Raw genomic sequence first — 22,475 nt, forward strand, 5'->3', positions numbered from 1 at the left:
GGAAGGGGAAGTGACGATTGAGGTGATAGGATCAAGAAGGAAGAAAAATATCTGGAGGACAGATTTATGCTGAGAAGCCCGTTTGAGATATGTTTTGACAAATAAGTTAAATTTTGAGGTAAATCATTATATGAGCTCAAATTTTATGAATTCCTACGATGTCTACAAATTTTCAGGTTTTTTATATGACAACGAGCTCGAGAAGAGCTTGTGGGAACTCGTCGTAGGGCTGTTTTGTCTAGTCAGATAAAATAATCTCGTGCTAACTTAAGAAAAAAATAATTATTTATAGATTTCTTCTGATTTCACGTTTGATATTGATGCATTTAGAATTTTTTGCATATTGTGAATGGATATCTGCATTGAATGTATGGATGTAAGCTGGCTTCTCTTACGATATATGTGATGCTATGCTATGATACAGATGATTGTGCATATGAAATCATTGCTTGCAGGTGTTCCTTTGTTATAATTCATGCATGATATTTGAAATGCTTTGATGAATGCTTAATGAAAGAATGATAATTTAAATATCATAGGTAATGTTATGAGTAGACTATTACATGAGTGCTTGCAAGTGCACTATGCATGAATGTGGTATTCCCTACTCCTGGTGGTTGCGGCGATGAAATTATGGGAACCATTGTGATTTGACTGTGATAGAATGTAGGAAATAGTTGGTACCAGGGGTCTATTAATAATTGTTATGCTGGAGGGACTCAATCTTTTTTAATAATGAATATGACATTTGGGGTAGAGTGACGACCCATGATATGATAGGATATAGAAATAGTTGAGACCTATACATTTACAAATGATTGTTATAAATACATTTATGATTCTTATGAACATGCTTATGATTACTTGTTAATGACTACACATGAATGAATGACATATATGTTTTATATGATAGTCATGATTTTTTTACACTACCTGCTTTTCTTTTACACGTGTTATATAATTCTAGCATGTTAGGACTATTGTGTAGATATGTACAAACATACGAGCATGCATGTTGTCTCTCTTTCGTATATAAAATCTTATTTTAATCTTGATTATTTCATTGAATTCATTATTGCTCATTCCACATGACTTATAGAAAGGGGTAGAGAGAACCGAGACGATTAGTTAGATGTGACATGTACAATATTTGCTTTTATAGTTTTGGGAGCTTGTAGATTCTCTTAGGTGAGATTTTTATTTGTATTAGATTTAGCACCTTTGTATAGATATAACTGTTCTAATAAATATAATTTTCACGCTTACAAGTATATGTGAATATGAATGAATTATGAAATGAAATTTATAAAGTATGTTTACTATGATTTAGTTAGACTAGTTTATCGTTCACTGGGTCCTGATGCTGCAAGTCAGGATTAGTGTTGGTGAAAATTTAATCTAGTCGATTTGTCCACCTCTGTTAAACCTCGGCCGACCCTTAAGGGGTGTCAGTTGAGGCGTGACATGTGATACTGCTACCATGAGCTTGGTCATACAAAGAAAACGTGCTAGAAGTTGCTAAAAAAGAATCGGAAGGGATTTTGATCACAATCAATTTACATGGGCACAACTAATTACGATTCTCAAAGTCAGTCGTTCACAATTTCCGTAGATTATGCTAAATTCATCCAATTTCCGTAAGAATGACACTTGTATTTTTTTCTGTTTCACATAATGGGTCATTGATTATGGTGCCACAAATCACATAATCGGTATTTCAAAATTTTTTCACCTTTCATAAACATCTTTTTTCTGCATCTTAGCAAATGGATCTAACTCTAATGTTCTTAATTCTAGTACCATTAATGTTACACCTACACTACCTTTAACGGATGTTCTTATTTTACCTTAATTCAATCTTGTCTATTTTAGCAAGATTATACATGCTCTTAATTGTGGCATCTTATTTTTCCTTGATCATTGTCTCTTTTAGGATCTTATGACGAAGAAGATTATTCTGGTTATTTTTAAAATTTAGAGTCGCCAGCTCGTTTGATTGTTGTCCTAAAATATTCTTTTTCAAATAATCCTTTCTTGAACCATCGAAACGATTCAGAGAAAGAGGAAACTCGAAAAAGGAGAAAATAATACACCAGGCGAACAAATTAAATTAGAAAGATCATGGAAAACTTATGTATGGTCATCTTCGTGCGATAGACCAAAGGATGTATGTTCAAACAAGCTCGGATCAAGACACTTCCAACCTCATATTCAAGAGAAAGTTTACTACATAAGCAACCCATATAACTAAAAAACCAAAATGTATATATTTTGTTTCGAGATCAAGAGCATCTATCAAATGAACATGTTCCTTTGGTTGATTACATCTTGGGCTATACCCAAAAAAACTCTTGATAGTAAGAGCCCGACTTATAAATTCGTGATAACTAGTGAAAATATGTGCATCAAATAGAGTGTGGTTATCTCAACTAGGAACATCTCACCGCCTCAAAAACTATAACGAGCCAAAATGGAGAGGGTGAATCCCTCACATTTACGAATGGATGACAACCTGTCGATAAACTGGGCCTAGGAAATAACCACATAATCCTGACATGAACATCCCTACGCTTCAAAACCTAACTAGTTATAAGGGCAGAGAGTGAGTCATCATATCTCAAATGGCTGATGAGACGATATCAACAAGTGGTCAAAGGAAGGCCGAGTTCAAAAGGGTTTACAAACAGAGAGATGCATAAATCCTAATATGGTAGAAATAATTGGGTCATCCGTCATCCCAAGCTATTGAGACCCTAGGTCTACCTGGTCGTGAAAGTAGTCAACCCAACTTGACCTGAGATCCCTTGTCAGCAATTTATGAATTGTGTCGTTCAAGAAAATATTGATAACCCTAAAGTCAAAGGAAAGAAATATCTAATCCCTTTTAGAAGTGGAATTTATTGAAATGGAACTTACACCTGCCAAAGAGTAACAATGATGCCTTTAGAATAAAGAGAAAGAGTGGTCCGACTACGAAGTCAAAATCAACTCACAAAAGACTTATACCCCATCTAAGTCGGCGAGCCTGTAACATCTTAAACGCTTTAGATAACCGCCTAAGTAAAAATCTTATGTTTGGTCAATCGAGGAAAAAACACGGGGGCTCTTCTTCGGGACATGCAAAATAATACAATTATCTAATCAACCTTAATGTAGAGGCCTTATTAGGTATGACTTGGGTGATAGCCATGCTATGCAATCCGTTTCAAAACTGGCCCGAAGGCCTTGCAGAAAAGTAAATATTCATTTTAAAAGGTTATAATATTTTAATATTAAATTTTGATTTATCTCAATCTTCTAATAATAATATTTTTTTTATAAAAAAATGTAGTAAATCTTATTTTCTTAGAGAGCTTACATTGTATATACATTGAGCTTTCTAGACAAACCACAATCATAACAAATCAAAAATATGAACACTCAATACAAAATAAATAAACCAAATATAAATAATAAAACGGTGTTGCTGGGTTGGCTGCATATCCAATAAAGTAGAAAAAGGTTGTCAAGTTCTGCATATACATACCTGATCATAGTTCTATACATCAAAGTAAACTCAAAATTAAGGTACGGAGCACAAGCATGCCGCTTCCGGTCCCTCTCAAATGGTTTTGCACATTAGATGTCGTAGAACTCGTGCACGTATCTTATTTTTGATACATAAGATGAATAGAACCTGCGAGAAAGAAGTTAGCACGGGTTACATACATGCAACGTGATGAATCATGCCCGACCAAAGGAGAGCTGAATAGAACCTGCAGAAAATGAATTAGCTTAAACTATTATAGCTCCTCCCCATTGGGTATGACTCCCTACAAGAAGATCGACTTAAAATGTTAGTGCGCACGTCTCAAACTCGATAAGCACACAAAGCATTTCACAAAATGTCCTGCTAGGCACAAACTATCAACAATAGCTGAACATGTGAAATTCCTTACTATACCCTATTATAATTTAGCAAGCATGTAGAACAAGGTGTCCTATCACTAGCACCTAAGTGTGTGCAAAAGTGTGTTTAGGGGTGGCGTATGATTTCGATGGTTCGTCGACCCCGACTTTATCCTAATGATCCAGGAATTTTAATAAATGCCACTAAATGCAATTTTATGCAAATGAAAGCTTTAAAAGTTGACCTTACATATGGTCTTAGCTATAGATGTATTATTTTTAAAACATGATGCGAATAAGTAGTAAAAATATATTTTTTATACTTTTAAAATAATTTATAAGGAAAGAAAGTCTAAGTAGCATCTATTAGACCTCTTGGAACCTTAACACAAACATACACGTGTTGGTCATAATGCAATAAATTACATTGCTTGCCGAGATACTCTCGTGAGCAATGCTCATTAAAACATCACGACCAACTGGTGGCTCAACTAACGAGGTTAATTTGTTGTCGAGACAATTAGGTAATGCACATGCAATATGCAAGGTGACTTAGCATACCATGATCGCTTGACCTGGGTGTGATTAACCACTAAAGATATGCCAAAGAGTTGAATCTGACATGACCACTTTATCGAAGTACGAGTGATCAAGTCGAATACCAGGTAATAACATAGGTTATGAACATGCTAATCAAGCATCTTTTACGAGCATATGGTGGCATATGCTAACGACGGATATGCCAAGCATGCAAGCGCAGATATGTAGAGATTTCACACTCATATGACACATGCAGACTGGGTGCATTGGGTACAAAACCTGAGGGAGTTACACCTCGCTCGGGAGACAAACCAAAAGCTCACACAAATGACAAAAAAAATGTTATGTGACGTAACTCAACATACATGGATGATAAGAAGTTCGGTCGTATCGAGTATAGGCACCCCAAAGAGGAATTACACCTTGCCCGAAGAGCGACCAAACGAGCTCATGCAAGTGACAAGCACAATCGATGCATGATATGCTCAAAACTAATATGATAAACACATGACCAATCCTAAATGATGCCATGAGTGTGAGGTGGTGTGACTCATGCTAGGTGAAAGTCACACCTGAATGAACACACGTTGTGCACTAGATGGATTCAGGGGCTAGATAGCATGACCTATACTGGGGGCCACAATGTGACATACCTACTACACTTCTAGGTGGTGCCACAGAAAGTGAGGTAGCATAGTTCTCGTTAAGGAGAATTGTGCACCAGGCAGGCTTTATATGTTAGCTGCCTTTTCTGAAGTATCCGAGTATCCAACCCTGTACGTATGATGATATACATACATAGGGATACTGCAAGTATAGGTGCTCAAAGAGACATCACAAGTAAAGGTGCTCAAAGTGATACTGCATGTATGGCAATGCTAGAAAGCACATTCATACCAAATATGATTTTGCATATAATGAATCTCGCGCAATAGACATTAAACCAACAAAATATTTTCACATATATGAAAATATGAGCATCAAGCCAAACATACTCTCATATAATCAAAAATATGGGCATCAAGCCCTATACATTTTCATGCCTTTTACAACTTCATGCATCACATATAATTCCTTACATGCAAAGGTGGCCACTCTAAGGCAACCGACTGGGCGAGCCGATCAAAGGCAACCGACCGACTGATCAAGTTGACCAAACCGATCAAATCGACCAAAGGTGGTCGACCGGCTGATCAAGCCGGCCTAAAGTGGTCAACCTGCTGATCAAGTCGACCAAAAGTAGCCACAAAGCAAATTGATGCACATTTTAAAAAAAAAATCAAGCAATGTACACAAGCCAAATAATACAAATGTGTCCAATGACATGTGCTTGTAAATGATGATGATAAATGCAAAATGAGACCCAATCGTGTTTGAAGACAAATCAAACTTGTCCTTGCATGGATCTAGGGTTTAGCGATGGTGAGGTGTACCAACCTCTTGCTACACAAATTATTAAGAAGCCCACCTCCATTTGTTAAACACAACATTGAGGTATTTTTCGTGGGGAAAAACCCTCATAGCCTAGGGAGTGGAGAAATCAAGAGATTTCGACTCCTAGTTAGAAAAGTTTACATTCGCGATGTTTGAGAATGCGTGCTCTTTGCTTGATCCTTGTTCCTTCCACATTGGAATGAGAAGAAACCTCCTTGCTCCAAGGAAGCCCAAGAAAAACCTCAAGAATCCTCTCACACTCATTTCTCAATAACATGAGATGGATGAAGAAGAAGAGGAAGTAAAATGGGCGGAGAAGTGAAGAAAACCTAAGAAGAAAGCTCACCTTTAGAGATTTATCCTCCAAGCTCTCCCCAAAGCCAGACTCTTCTCTGTAGGTCTATAAGGACAAAGAAGTTCAGAAATCTTCTCCCTCTCCAAGACAATATTAGCTCACTCTAAAAAAATCTCTCTCCCAATCCCCCCCCCCCCCCCCCCCCCCCACACACACTTTTCTTAAGATTACCCCAAAAAGTTTGGCTGCTCACTTGATCTCCCTTGGTCCTTTTTGTCTCAAAATGAAAAATGGACCATGAGAGGCCCCTTAGCCCCATGTAACGAGCATGCCCAACCTCCTTTTGACATGACAACCATGGAGTACTCTGCTCACTAATAATGACCAAGCTATCCCCCAAAAGGCTAGGTTCGGCGAAGGGGAACCAGAACAGGAACAGGTTTTGATATGGCGTGGTTGTGTCGGGGCCATGATGCAGAAGCGAACGCGGGTGCACCAAAAAACAAGCACGGGCGTGTTAAGTGAGTTAGGTACGAGTGCATCAAGTTTTTAGTGCAGGTCATGCTTGAGTTGCCAATGTAGGGGCAGCGCGAGTTAGCACGGGCGCGCCGGCGAAAGCCTGGCGTGGGTGCGCCCAAGAAAAATACCACCCTAGTGCTTACACGTGTTAGGGGAGGATTCAGTGAACGTTTACAAGCTAGGGGTACCACATAAGAGTGGAGCAAAAGTCCTGTAGAATCAAAAGAACACCCAAAACATTGATGCCAACAATGATTATTGGTAAAAGACAAGAATTGAGAGGATATAGATTTTAGATAACAAACTATCTTAACTCATAGCGTGTTCAACACTTTATCTTTTTTTGAGATCCATTGTCGATTAGGGCATGCATCATCACCGGTGTTAAAAAGTTTTACGCAATTTCAGAAATTATCATCTTTAGATTGTGAGTCATGTCAATTTGTTAAACACTATCGTTTGTCTTCTGTTCTCAAAATTAATAAAAAATTTACCCATAGTTTTGAGTTGGTTTATTATGATGTATGTGGATTTTTTCGTATTTTATCTAATGAATTTTGATATTTTGTTACTCTTGTGAATGATTTTTCTCGTGTAACTTTGCTTTACTCTGTGAAATTTCGTTCTGAGTTACTGTCATATTTTCAATCTTTTTGTACTAAAATTAAAGCTTAATTTAATGTTTTTATTAAGATTCTAAGAAGTGACAATGCTAATGAATATTTTTTTTGCAAATTTTCAGGCATACATGACACAAAACATGATGCTTTATTTGTCATCCTGTGTCGATACTCCATCCCAAAATCGAATAATTGAAAGGAAAAATAGGCATCTTCTTGAGACAACTACAACTCTTATTTCAAACTAATATGCCCAAATAATTCTAGGTTGATACAATCTCTGCATCATTTTTTTGATCATTTAGATGCCTTATACTGTTTTACAGAGCCAGCCTACAAATTTCTATTTTCAACCAACTCTCTCTTTGCCATTGAACGACATATATTTTATTTGTGTACTTATTTTGTTCGTGACACTCGTCCACATGTTTCTAAACTGGACCTCAAGTCATTAAGATATTTTTTTAGGATACTCTCATATGCAAAATGGGTATCTATATTTTTTTCTCTTAAACAAGTACACGGTTTCTGCTGATACCTCCTTTCCTAAACAAACCTCATTCTTTGGTGACTCATCATTGCCTAAATGCTCAAAAGATTTTAATGAGTTGTTAATATCGCATTATCAGTTCAACTCTTCCTCCACCACAGTGCCTTAGCCTAGACCACCTATCACCAATGTACTCTGTTCCCCCTAATCCTAGTCGGACACCCGTATTTTCCTCTTCAGTGGATCCTTTCCCTCGTGACCTTGATTTACCTATTGTTCTTCGAAGAGGTAAACATCAACATGCTTGTTCCATTTCCTCTTGTGTTAATTACGATAAGTTATTTTCTACTTCTTACTCATTTATTACTTCCCTTGGCTCTGTTGAGGTCCTGAGATCTATTCAACAACCTCTATTCCATTATGGGAGGCGGGCCACGATACTTGATAAAATGAATGTCTTAATTGAAAATGAAATGTGGGGCCTAATAGAATTACTCTCTGGAAAGAAGGATGTTGTTGTAAATGAATCTTTCTAGTTAAGTTTCATTTTAATGAATTTGTAGTTTGTCTCAAAGCCCAGTTGGTTGCTAAGGGCTCTCCTCAAATTTATTGATTGATTTCTTGGACAGATTCTCTCTGATGACTAAGTTGACTTCGCTTCACTTTTTCTCGTCCTTGGCTGCAATGAATAATTATTCTCTCCACTAGCTTGATGTGAAGGATGTCTTTCTGCATGATGATCTTTTAGAAGAGTTGTACATAGAGCAAACTCCTGGGTTTGTTGCTTAGAAGGTTTTTGGAAAAATATGTCGTCTTTGGGAATCCCTATATGGATTGAAACAAAGCCCTCGGGCTTGCTTTGGAAGATTTACTCAAGCACTAGAAGAGCGGAAGTGATCACGCTATATTGTTCAAGCAATCTGTTTATGAGATAATTTTGTTGGTGTTGCATGTCGATGACATTATTATTTCTGAAAGTAATGTGCAGAGAATCTCCATTTTGAAATTATTTTTCAAAATTTGTTCAACACTAAAATCTGGGTTTCTTGAAGTACTTTTTGGGGATTGAGATATTAATGAGCAAGCAAAGTATATTTTTATCTCAACAAAAGTATGTTTTGGATTTATTAGTAGAAATAGGAAATTAGGGGTGAAATCATTCCGTATTTTGATACTTCCTAATCAATAACTTACTAAGGATGGGGAGTCTTTTAATGATCCTGAGCGATATAGGAAGTTACTAGGAAAAATAAACTCTCTTAGTGACTCGTCCTGGCATTGTATATTCAGTTAGCACTATAAGTCAGTTCATATCTTCCCCCACAATCCATCATGGGTCAGGTCTGGAACAACTATGTTACTTCGAAGGAACTCCTGGAAAAGGGATTCTATCTTAGAATCATGGCCATAGAACTATTAAATATTTTTCTGATGCACATTGGGCAAGTTTTAAGATTGATCGAAGATCCATTACTGGATATTATATTTTTGTTGGTGTTACTTTGGTCTCATGGAAGAGTAAGAAAAATTATAGTGTCACGATCCAGTGCAAATCTGAGTATCGAGTGCTGGCATAAGCTTTGAGCGAATTGATGTCGTCTCGGAATTTTTGACCAAAATAGGTTTTAAGATGTCAGTTTTAGCAAAGTTGCGGCGTGATAACCAAGCTGTAATTTATATTGCTTCAAACCTTGTCTTTCATGAACGGACTAAACATATTAAGATAGATTGTCATTTCGTTAGTGAAAAGATTCAACAAAATGTGATTTCTACAACTCATGTAAAAACTGGGGAACAAGTAGGGGGCATCTTCATCAAGGCTCTTAATGGAGCTAGAGCCACTTATATTCGTAAAAAACTAGGCTTAATAAATATTTATGCTCCAGCTTAAAGGAGATTGATATTAAAAGTATTAAATCTAATAGTTGTATATGAGGAAACGTGTATATTAGGAAGCTTGATATTATGTACCTAATTAGAGGAAATCTAATTACAATATTTTTTCTATATTAGAAATAATCCTAATTTGTAGAGATAGAAGTGTATGAAATATGTAATATATGTTTTCAATTGAGGAATAAGATGAAAGGAAGTTTTCCTTTCACATATTCAAACGGTAAAAAATTCAAACATCAAAAGTTGGTCTCCGATTGTAGCATAATATATTTTTAATCCCAAAGCAAATTAAACTTAATACTAATGCTAATTAAGGAAAAAAAAACCCAAAAGGTGTCGACCAACCTTGAAGGCTGAAATTGCCGAGTTGGCCAAGAAAAATTGAATCGGGTGAGCCTGTTCACCTTCTTCATTAGAAGCATTAGGATCCTTGTAGTATGTCGATTGGCCAAAGATTGAAAGTAGTAGAATGTTGTAGTCGCCTACTACTTGTTAGCTTCAATCTTGTACGTGTTATCATTGATCTTCTTAACAAGTATGAATGGATCATCAGCTATAGGTGTGAGCTTTTCAAATGAATTTGTAGGAAGCATCTCCTTCAATTTGATTCACACCAAATCACCTTTCTTGAAATTCATAGCTTTCTTGAATTTATTAGCCCATTTTTAATATTTGTTGTTTTGTTTAGCAATTTCTATCATCATCTGTTCATGTAAAATTTGAAATGTGGCATGTAGCTAAAACTATAACACTAACTCTATGGATGCGAGAAAAGTTTTCCTGTATATAATCTCAAAGGAGATGTGGCTTGTAGATTGGCTATTGGAGCAATTATAAACAAACTCAACTTCAGGGAAAATCAAGTCCTAATGTCTAATACTCTTGCCCACAAAACTTCTAAAGAGGTTTTCCAAACTCTGATTTACCATTTCTATCATTCATTAGTCTGAGAGTAAACTGTTGAAATGAAATGGAGCTTCATACCCAGCTTATCCCATCAAGTCCTTTGGAAATGGCATAAAAAAATTATATATTTATATGAAGTGATAGCCTTGGGCACACAAGAAAGATGGATTATCTCCCTAAACTATAGGTCAATAATATGTGAGGAATCTATTGTCTTGTGACAGAGATGCTATCCCTTACTAATAAAACAAAATCTTTGCTAACGAAGTCTGTACTCACATTCGCCCATGGTAAATTTAGAATAGGAAGGAGTGTATAGACCCACATTATACTCTCAGATCTTAGCTAAGTGATATACCTTGTATTGCCAAACACTCATCTCCACATTTCATATCAATCTAGGCCAATAAAAGTTCTCTTTCATTAAGAAAAGGGTCTTATTTATGTCAAATGTATTGTCATTCCTTCATTGTGGAACTTCTTTAAATGCTCTTCCTAAGTGAACTTCTAAGAATGCACAAATGTTTCTAGAAGGACAGATAAGCATCATAATTGTGTATTGCTCGTAGGGTCTCTTCTGGAAACGGTTCCAAATCTCCTAAAAATCTTTATAAAAATCTTTTAACACCTCAAAAACAACCACCTTATATTTCATAATAGTGAACAATAAGTGATAAGGACTCAGAACAACTACTTTATTTTGGCTCTTAGTTTAATACTTGAGCATCAACCAAAAAGGAGGAGAAGAATTTTATTCGAGAGATATGCTTACATTTTAGCTTTCTTTGGTTCAAAAATCTTTGGTCTTTATAATCAATTTAGAGGGTGAACTCATAGGCTAGCAGGTAATGGTCCAATGGCTAAGGGCTCTCACTATAGCATAAAAATCTGTCATACGTGAAATAATTTTGTTTGGAGTCATTCAACTTCTCACTAAAAAAAAGAGATATTGTGTCCACCCAAGCTCAACATAGCTCCAGTCACCCAGCTTCAAATACTTGATTAAAATATGGAAGAGCTATGATTGGGACATAGTAAGATGTTTCTTCAAAGCATCAAAACTGAATGGGCTTCATTTGACCATGATATTTATCTGTATTAAGGAGCTCTATCAAAGGTGTTACACTTTAGCTAAAATTTTTTATAAACCTCTTATAGAATGAAGTCAGTCCATAAAAGTAGTGCGTATGGGTGAAAGTCTTCGGACTTGGACAGTTTATTATAGTTTATATCTTAGCAAAATTCATCTCATTACTCGTTGTTGAAACACTGTATCCAAGAAATTGCGATGTCAGAAAGTAATATTTCATTAGATGACCATACAACAGGTTTCTCCGAAGAACTCCAAAAATCTATCACAAGTGTTGCAATGCTCCTCCATGAAATGGCTACACACCAAATTATTATCAATATAAACAACCACAATTTCATAATAACAGTTTAGAAAACCTGGTTCATCGGCTGCATGATTGTATTCAGGGCCTTGGATAGACAAAAAGGCATGATTGTCCATTTAGACAATCCAATTCATTGGCTTGAACCAATCTTCCACACATGTTTCATCTAAATCTGATAGTAAAGAGTATAAATTGATCTTGGAAAATGATGCTAATTTGATGTAGTTGATCCTACAAGTTATTTAGTTTTGAGATGGGAAAGATGTACTTTATGGTCATCATGTTCGCAGTTTTGCTATCAATACACATGTTAGGATCCGTCTTTCTTAGGTACAATCAGAGCTGGTACAATACATGAATTAATACTCTCACAAACAAATCCTCTTAACATTAGATCCTCAGTACAATTTTGAAATTCCTCATATTCCATTAGTTGCATTCTATAAGTTGGTCGGTTGGGGAGCAACGATCCTGGAATAAAGCCTATGAAATGTTGAATTTATCATCATAGAACCATCAACTTTTCTATATTTGGCTCAGTCGAGGGAACTCATCAAATCACAAGCATCTCACCATTATCTACACGAAGCTCGTACTCCTTTAAATTTTTCTAATTCGTAGAGTCTCTACTATCTATTTTTAATTGTGTCTTGCTCAGTAAAAAAAAAATCACTCTTCAATTTGGATAGTTAGATGTAATGTGTTCATATTCTCTATAGTTGAAACTTTTCTTGATTAGAAAGACTGGGGGTACTAGCCCGATCGGTCATGGCTCTTTCTGATGTCGACATCTCCTCACGTGTGGTAGGTTTTAGCTCTCCGGTTGGAGTTGCTTTGTAGGCCAATCCCGAGGCTGCACCTTGCCTGAAGGATGGGGTCTTTGAATGTTGTTATGCAGTTTTTTCGTTTCTCAGGCTAAGGTCTAGATATCTAGCAAGGTCTAGTCGGGTTGTAACTGCATCAAATTGCAAATGGATGGCCTCAAACCTATAAGATATCATCTTATGTTGTTCTCTAGCTTTGTTGGCTCAAATTTCAGTATAAGTAATTCAAACTCAGCGGTGTGTGCTCCTCTACTCGTAAGTCATTCTATAGTAAACGGTGAAGTCTTGAAAATTATCATGTTTGTGGTGTGATAGGAGATAATTGCACTACATGTCCTTCATCTTAGATCGGATCATGATTTTGCTCTTTTCTTTATTATTGGCATTTGGGTTTCAAATTCTCCCATCATAGGGAATCTCCTATCTTTAAATTAATGGCAACTAATTTCACCATTTATTTAAGTGGAATGATTTTGTACTAAAAGACTCATTCTATTATCTAGAGCTACTAAATGATTTTGTCCTGATTCAGACGACCATTAAAATATGGTAAAGCAATCTTCACTTCAACGTCTCTCTTCCTACTTCTATTCTCAATGCTAAATCGGCGAAGCATTGGTTCTTCGTCAGTCGAGGTCACTTGGTGGAAGTGGTTCTCTTCATCTTATTCATATGACTGGTTATCGTTATGACTTTGGGTGACCTCGTCGTGCTGTCTTCGTTCAAAATTAGCAGGACTATATTGTAATTGGAGGATTTCTTGATGCATATTTTTTATGACAAGACATTGAACATTTCTTTGAGGGTTTCTTTTTGGCGGCATTGTGATTTGCTCCCCACTTATAGAGTTTTGGCCAAGGTATGTTTGTGGATCTTGGGTTGGTTGAAAGTTTGAGAATCAGGTGTAGGGACATTTTTCGTGGATGTAGAAATAATTAGTTTTTGTGAATATAGGGTTTGTAGTATGAAGTGAATCTACGAAGAGATCTAGTATTATGGTTGGAATTTGGCTTTAATATAAAATGACGCCAATTTTGAGCTCCTAGATGGTGTATGAGGATCAAGGAAAAATTATGGAATAATGTAAGATATTAGTAGTTAGTCATGTTTGAAATTTAAAAGGTATTTGGGAAAGATAGTATGGCGGCAATGGCTGTTTGGGGAGGAAAAAACAGAAGAAAAAATAATCTCCACTGCTAGATGTGACATCTAAGACAATGAGGAAGGGACCACCATCTATTTTCGATCAATAGACAATCTCACTACTTGAACGAGAAGATGATACAACTCTCCAAATAGGAAGAAAGAAGGCGATAATATCAAACTGCATACAATTCAAAAGCTAAAAGCTGTCTATAGGTTCTAGCATAACATATCTATAATGCCAAAGTGAATTAACCCTTATACTAATGCTAATTAAGGGAAGGAGGGGCTCAAAGGGGGCCAACCAGCCTTGGTGGCTGGAATTGTTCCTGAATCGGGTGAGCCCGTCCCGTTCATTTCCGCATCCATCTAAGTTGGATGCGGAAATGACGCCCACATCAATGGAGATTATTCATTTAAACCTAACCTAAAAATTAAGTGTTTTAAAAAGCAGAGGTGTTTTGTCATCCTTACATAAAATGAAACCTAAGCTTCAAAGTGCAAAACATAAACTTCATCATTTTTTAATTTTATCTGTTTAGAAATATTAAAATAGATTATATCGACACACACACACACACACACACACACACACATACACACACACACACACACATACAAACAAACAAACAAATTAGTATCATTAATGCAACATCAAAACATGGCACTAACTTAGCTATGTAATATTTATTTATCTTCAAATAATATTACTATGATAAGTATTATGGATCAAATTTAAAATCAACCATAGTTATAAATAAAGAACACACGTGCAGGATGGCAAGCTAAATTAAAATCATCAAATTACGGATGTGATTCATTGATAAAATAGTGGATACTAATAAAACAAGTGTTGTGCTTGGATAAAGGAAGAAGATAATAGTGTAAACAATCCAAAATTTGGAGTAAGAAGCAAATATGTGACAATGTTACGGTCGATGGGAAAGGTGGCATAAGGGTATCTTAGGATAGATGATAAGTGGTAAGTTACTTTTTTTATTTTTTTACAAATTTCTTTTCTTTTTATTTTTTTTAATAGCATTAAAAGTTGAAAATTTAGGAAAAATTGAAGTGTACACCTTCAATGCTACATGGAGCTCATGAATGCTTTGAAAGTGTTTTGGGTCCATTTCACTTTGAAAGGCTCATTTGTGCACTTTGAAATGCACATTTTAAACAATGTTGAGAATATAGCACCTTTTTTGAAAGCTCTAGTTTACAATTATGAGTTTTTTTTTTTTTTTGCAGAATAAAAACTTGTCTCGGTTTGGTGGTCATAGTATTCTCATCATTTACTCATTTAGTTATCCATATAAATAATTTCATTTTTTTTCAGTAGATTCTTGATGTAACATGATGCAACATTATGCCTTATTTCCAAGTCTATTTAATTTGTATTTTTCCTTTCTCGTTTTGGATAGAACTTGCCTCATTAGTTATGCTCACTATGTTTTTAGAAATGTATGTGCATGCGCACACATAAAGGGGCAGACATGCATGCACACATGGCATATCCCATTACTTTGTTGTTCAATAATAATCTTTTCCTCTATTCTCTGTAAGAAGCCATCCTTAATGATTCATAATGTCCATAGAGCCTAACTTCATTTAAGTTTGAAATGAGATGCTAGATATTAATGTTTTCCAAAATCTACGTACTTACCACTCATTTCCTACGTTGTTACATGTCTAACGCCTAGACTTCAATTTTTACATGCATACCACCTTACCTATGCATAGCACAGTAGTTACATGTCTAACGCCTAGAATTCAATTTTTACATGCATACCACCTTACCTATGCATAGCACGGTGTATTTCACCTTTTTAAAAGTTAAAGGTGTTGTAAATGTAAAATAAAAATTTAGGTGTTACAAATGTACATACATAAGAATTGGGTTTATATGTATGTAAAAAAATGTGCCCCTGATGTATTACAATGAATAACATCCAATAAGATTTTGTATCTTTCCTTTTGTAATTACTCCCCAATGTGGATATAATACATCATTAGCCATATCCCAATTATTTGGGATAGACGAGATAAGATGCTATAGATTCATCAAATGTGTCAAGAGTCTATTCCTATGTAGATATTTCTTTTACTTCTAGTATTGCACCATTTTTAAGTATGTCATTAGCATATAAGCTTAGGGCTTGTTTGGGATCAATTTTATTTTTGTTTTTTCCTTGGTTATTAAAAATATTTTTATTTAATGTGTTTTTTATATAATTTTATTTTTGTTTCTAAAAATAAATATATTTTTGAAAACTCAAAATAACTTTAGTTTTTTTGAGTGCTTTAAAAAAAACCATATCTTATTCAAACTCACCAACATATTTTGTTTCAAATTAAAACATAAAAAAAATAAAAATAAAAACAAAAAATAAAAGTGATCGCAAATGACCCCTTAATTTTTGGCTTGGCAGCTTGAGTATTTTAACAACAACAATTACTTCTATTTTTGCAGCACATATTCCTTTATATTTATACCCTTTTTTGAATATTACAAACAAGGACAAGCCTTACGAATTTCTTAGATTGACTAGCTTGGGTGTGATTGGAGCTCTTGTAAAGGTAATTTATTTATTCATTATGTTTTTTTTTTTTTGGTAAAGTAATTTATTTATTTTTATTTATTTTTAAACTAGTGCTTTATCAACATCATCATCATCATCATCATCATCGTTAGCATCAGCCTTTTATCACGAATCCTCATGTTTTTTTTGGTTCTTTTTTTAACTAGTGCTGTTTTTTTTCTTTTTATTAAAAAGTTGGGGAAAAATGTATAAGTATTCACAACAACAATAGAAAACATAAAAGAAAGAAATGATGGATAAGGGAAAGTCCAAAGGTGTCTACACTGATAGAAGATAACCAAATCCATCAATTTTTTTTACTTTATTTTGTCATCTATAGCTTTTTGAGGTGAGCATATATAAAAGTAGGCCAATGTACTGATGTAAAACAAAATGTCTTTAAAATCAATCTTTCCCCTAACAAATAGACTGAGTAGCCGCAATGAAGAAAGTACCCCACAGGTCCTTGAAGCCAAAAATCTGTAAGACACCTCAAATATTGTTGATGGCCTATCAATAGAAAAGGACATGAAATTCATTCTGAAGATATGCCTTGGACATACTACAAATCATAGAAGAGATAATGCCCAATGTATGGAGATGTTCCTTATTAGGAATCCTCATAACATAAATGAACCAACGCATATAGCCATTGAGTGGATTGCTGTTTTTCAAATCCAGTTATAGTAGCCAAACTCCTGCCATTCAGAAAAAATTGATAGAAAAACTTGACAGAAGATTTATTCTTATTGGATTTTTAGGAGAGAAATTTAAATTTTCTCTTTTTTAATATTTTTCAATTTTTACAATTTTCATTTTTTATTATTTTGTATTATTGGTAGTTTTTGTTTCCTTTTCTTCTTGCATGAGAATTTTGTGGCTTTCTTAATTTGGCGACCTTACTCTGCTATTTATGTTGTAAACGCCCTTCTAGAATTGAAAATAAACAATTAATTTTCAGAACCTCTCGCTACCTAGCCCGACAAACTCGTGCTAGAGCCTTGATCTACTTAATCTTAGGCTTCTGTGGAGCAAGCATGAGCAGCAGGCTTCTCAAGAGTCGTAGAAGCCTTCCCTTTCATCGGCATCGGTGTGAAGGAGATCGCCATGCTTGGAGTGCTCCAACTGCGCTTTGGTCTCCTTCTAGACCATTATTTTCTTGTTAGGGAAGAATGGGCGGTTTTTCACAAAGCTGAGGTTCTAGTGTAGGGGATTTGCAGAGCCAAACAGAATCTTCCACCCTTTCAGTATCATGGCCTCGCACGTGAACTTTTCATGGTAGTCCTTGCTTGCTCTTTTTTGCTATCCTTGTTTCATAATGTTGTACAAGTCGATGATGGCCAACACCCAAAGAAACTCTACCATTTCTGCCAATTATAGTAATTTTGAAACTACTCTGCGCTACCCTATACTCCTCTCATATATGTTTCTGTTGATTGTTATTCCAAACCCTCATCTCATGCTTATATAACTCAATGGGCACAACTATCTCGATTGGGCCTAATCCGTAAAATTGGAAATCGGCTGGAGAAGCAAAATTACACAAGTAATTGGTGAAATTTTGAAACTTGTTGCTGGTGTCCCTAATATGAAAAAATTTGGCAATCAGAAAATTTTTTTATTGCTTGGTTCATCAACTCCATTGAACTTGCCATAGTGAAACCTCGCCTATTTCTTTCCACTGCTCAAGATGTCTAGGAGGCTGTTCGAGATCTTTATTCGGACATGGAGAATTTTTCTCAAATCTTTTAGTTGAAAACTCAATTTTGGATATGCAAGCAGAATGATTGTAATGTTACTATGTATTACAATAAGTTAATGACATTATAGCAGGAACTTCATCAATATTATGATGACGCTTTAATTTGCATCCAAAAATTTTGTATGCAAACTTAGAAAGTCACTCTATGGTTTAAAGAAGCCACCAAGAGCATGGTTTGAAAGGTTTGCTAAAATTATGAGATTCAATGGATACTCTCAAGGTCAAACCGATCATACACTGTTCATCAAACACACTTAGGGAGATAAGATTGTTACATTGATAGTATATATAGATGATATGATTCTTACTAGTGATGATAAAAAAGATTCATAAAATCAAAGAAGTGTTTGAAACCAATGACCTAGAAACTATGAGATATTTCTTAGGTATGGAGATAACAAGGTCCAAGAAGGGCATTATTATATCACAAAGGAAATACATCCTAAATTTTGCTAAAGGAGACATGGAAGATTGGATGCAAAATTGTCAATATTTCGATGGATCCCAACAAGAAGTCTATAAGAGGAGAATAAAGTATATCTGTGGATAAGGGAGGATAACAAATATTGGGAGGAAAATTTATCTACCTGTCACAAATTAGGCTAAATATGGCATACTCTGTCAGCATTGTGAGCCAATATATGATTAACATAAATGAAGAGTATTTGGAGATGGTGTACAAGATCTTAAGGTTTTTCAAGGAGACTCCTGTTATGGATTATTGTTTAAGACAACAAGAAACAGAGAGGTAGAAGTCTACACTGACAAGTTGGGTTGGGGTACTCACTGACAGAAGGTCAATCACATGTTACTACTGCCATGTATAGGGAAATCTGATCATATAGAGAAGTAAGAAGAAAATTGTTGTCTATAGAAGCAATGCAAAATCAGAGTATGGGGCACTTGTCTTAGGAATATGTGGAGGGATCTAGATTCATAAATTTTTTAGGGAATTTATGTGTACCTCTGACAGAACTAGACAGATGTTTTGTGACGCTCGAACAACTATTAGTATTGCCCCTATGCATCATGACAGAGTCAAACATATTAAAATTGATAGCACTTTAACTCTGAAAAAGTTGATTGTGGAATTATACAACAGCTACATCCCGACACATAAGTTGCTTATGTTTTCACCGAAACTCTTTTATCAAGCAACTTTGGGTTTAATGTCAAGCTTAGTCTCTACAGTATCTACGACCCAACTTAAGTGAGTGTTGAAATATAGGAGGATCGACGTCCCTATTAATTGGAGACAATTGAGAATCTCCTTGATTAATTTTATTCTCTTTAATTTATGTTTATTTTAGAATTATTTTTCATTTCCATATTTAGGCTAGATATATTTGATAAGATCGTAAATTAGTAGAGAACGATTTACCTATATATGTAACTTTAGGGTTGAAGATTGTATAATAAGAATTTTTTCAGTCCCTGATTTTGTCTTCCTCCTTTGTGTAGAAGGGTAATTCTTTAGCCATATTGTTAAGTGTTATTCCTAATTCTGTTAATTCTTGGATAAATGATTATGGTGTAAATGATCATATGACAGGTTGCTCTAAATTGCTCTCATCTTATAGACCTTATGTAGGCAATAAGAAGGTCAAAATTGTTAATGATTCTCTTTCGATAATTGTTGGGATAGGAACTGTCCAACTCGTTTTGTTGTTAACTACTAATGATGTACTCCATGTTCCCAAATTTTTCTTGTAACTTGTTGTCCATTAGTAAAATTATCTCTGACCGTCAATATCAAGCAATTTCTACTCCTCTTGTTATAAGTTTCAGGAATTGACTACTGGAGGATGATTGATAGTATTAAGGAAAATAATGAATTTTATTATTTTGATGATGAACTTGACAATAATAGATAATGTCAAAGTACTTATTTAAATTTTTTTTTCAATGATATTATGTTATGACATTATATGTCAAGTTATCCTAATTTTCAGTATTTAAAATATTTATTTTAGAATAAAAATTCTTTTTCTTTTTACTGTGAAGTTTGTCATTTTGCTAATATCAGTATGTATTTTTCTCCCAACTTACAAATGAACTACACCATTTACTCTTGTTTCATAATGGCATTTGGGGTCCTTATAAAACATATGCATATTCTACAAAAAACATTTGTGATATTTATTTATGATCACACAAGATTAAGTTGGGCTTATTTAATCAAAGAAAAATTTGAAGTGAAAATAATTTTCAAAAATTTTTACTCCATAATACAAACACAAATTCAAAAAAATATTCAAATATTGCTGAGAATATTTTAAAAATATTTTGGGTCAATTTTTTCTCGAAATAGTAGTTTATCAAAATTTTTTGGTCGACACTAAAATAAAATAGTGTGATTGAAAGAAAAAAAAATTATTGAAAGTTGCTCGGGCATTGCTTTTTACCAATCAAGTGTCAAAATATCTTTGGGGTGAAGTTGTTCTTACTGCTACATTCCTCATAAATAGAATACCCAATAAGATTTTAAACTTGGAAATACCTTTTGACATTTTTCTTAAGATTTTCCTGACAAATTGACTCTCTTCTTGTTTATTATTAAAGATATTTGAGTGTATTGCATTTGTTAACATTCACAGTTATAATTAAGGAAAACTTGAACCCAAGTAAAAAAATGTGTTTGTTGGTTAGGTATATTAACGTTCCGATTTCGAGCTGAGCTGCGACTCAAAATAGGTTTGAAATAATTTCGATCCAAAATTTTGGCTCGTAGCACGACTCGTTTAATTCGATCCATTTTCTATCCAAGCCAAATTCAAGTCAAAGTTTAGGTGATTAACAATCTTCCAACTAAATTTATTAAATTCACAGTCGTACCATTAATAGGACTGTTAATGATCCGATTTCGAGCCGAGCTGGGGTCAGCTCGATAAAAAATTTTTGTTCATAGTTCGACTCATTTATTTTGATTTGATCTCGATCCGAGCCAAAATTTGAATTAATTTTCGAGTGAATAGCGATCTTCGAGCTAAATTCAGAGCCTTTTTGTTGGTTATGCTCTCATTCACACGAGTGTAAATATTTTGATACAATTTTTTTAAAAATATTTGTTATCATGGATGTCACTTTGTTTGAATTACACGTCTTTTTCACTTGTCATCTTCAAGGGGCGATAATACAAAGATTCAACCATCCTTTTTTTAGGATCTTTTCCAAGTTGAACATTCCCCAACCTTGGTTTTTCAACCTGAAAACAAGCTACATTATATCAGGAGAAAAGTGGGTAATTTTTTTTAGACATTTTATCTCATGATCTTTGTGATTCTATAATGATTAACAAAGAAGAAACAAAAAAATAATTATGATATTTGTACCATTTAACATTATCTACTGCGCTAAATGACAACTCAAAAGAAAGGTCTACGAACTTTTGCACTGCTTAGAATTCATGAATCCTTCAAGTAATGCCCCCACTGAGCTTTTAGCCCATGTTCAGTTCACTTTAGGTTCAAGTGTCAAGTCTTCTAGTTCTGAACCTACGTTTAGTTCCAATCCTAAGCCTAACGATTCTAGTCCTTTTATTGTTGCTTGTAAGGATGTGAGTCTTGCACCCAACATTCATTATCCCATTATGTGTCATATGAAAACTTTTCACCCATTTTTCATGTTTTTATCTCACAATTGCCTTGAATAGGATTCTTGATACTGTTCAATTTTTTTATGAAAGCTCCCAAGTGGAAGTGGGTTTTTTTAAAGGAGTTGAAAACTTTTGAAAAAAATGGCACGTGGGAGCTTGTTAATCTACCCTATAGGGAAGATAACTATAATGTGCAAATTGTTGTTTATGATCAGGTATAAGTTTGATGGCTTTCTAAAAAGTTACAGGACTTAACTGGTTGTCAAGGAATTCATTTATATCTATGACATTGATTGTTTAGAGACATTTATTTAAATCTCAAAATTAAACTTCATAAGAGTTCTTCTATCACTTGTTAATCTTGATGGGCCCTTACAACAGTTGGATATAAAAATTGTATTCCTTAATGGAGAATTGGATGAAGAAGTGCATATGGATGCACTTATATGATTTGATAAAAAGTTCGTCACAAAGATGTGTAAATTAAAGAACTCATTATAGGGTTTAAGCAGTTACAGAGAGCATGCTATAGAAACTTACTTTTTTTATTAGAAGTAGATAATTAGGAGGTGGGAGGTGGGGGGTGG

At 34.7% G+C, this 22,475-nt stretch overlaps 1 protein-coding gene across 2 annotated transcripts in view; it reads left to right on the plus strand.

Moving 5' to 3' along the window:
* The window catches only part of LOC110029237 (cell differentiation protein RCD1 homolog), a 76,658-nt gene that overhangs the window by 27,112 nt on the left and 27,071 nt on the right, over positions 1–22,475 (plus strand). For both annotated transcript variants that reach the window (XM_020731432.1, XM_020731433.1), the window contains one exon: positions 16,423–16,529. In XM_020731432.1, coding sequence (XP_020587091.1) covers positions 16,423–16,529 — 107 coding nt within the window. The remainder of the gene's footprint in view (positions 1–16,422; positions 16,530–22,475) is intronic.

The sequence above is a fragment of the Phalaenopsis equestris genome, unplaced genomic scaffold (assembly GCF_001263595.1).
Source record: "Phalaenopsis equestris unplaced genomic scaffold, ASM126359v1 Scaffold000552, whole genome shotgun sequence".
NCBI lineage: Eukaryota > Viridiplantae > Streptophyta > Magnoliopsida > Asparagales > Orchidaceae > Phalaenopsis > Phalaenopsis equestris.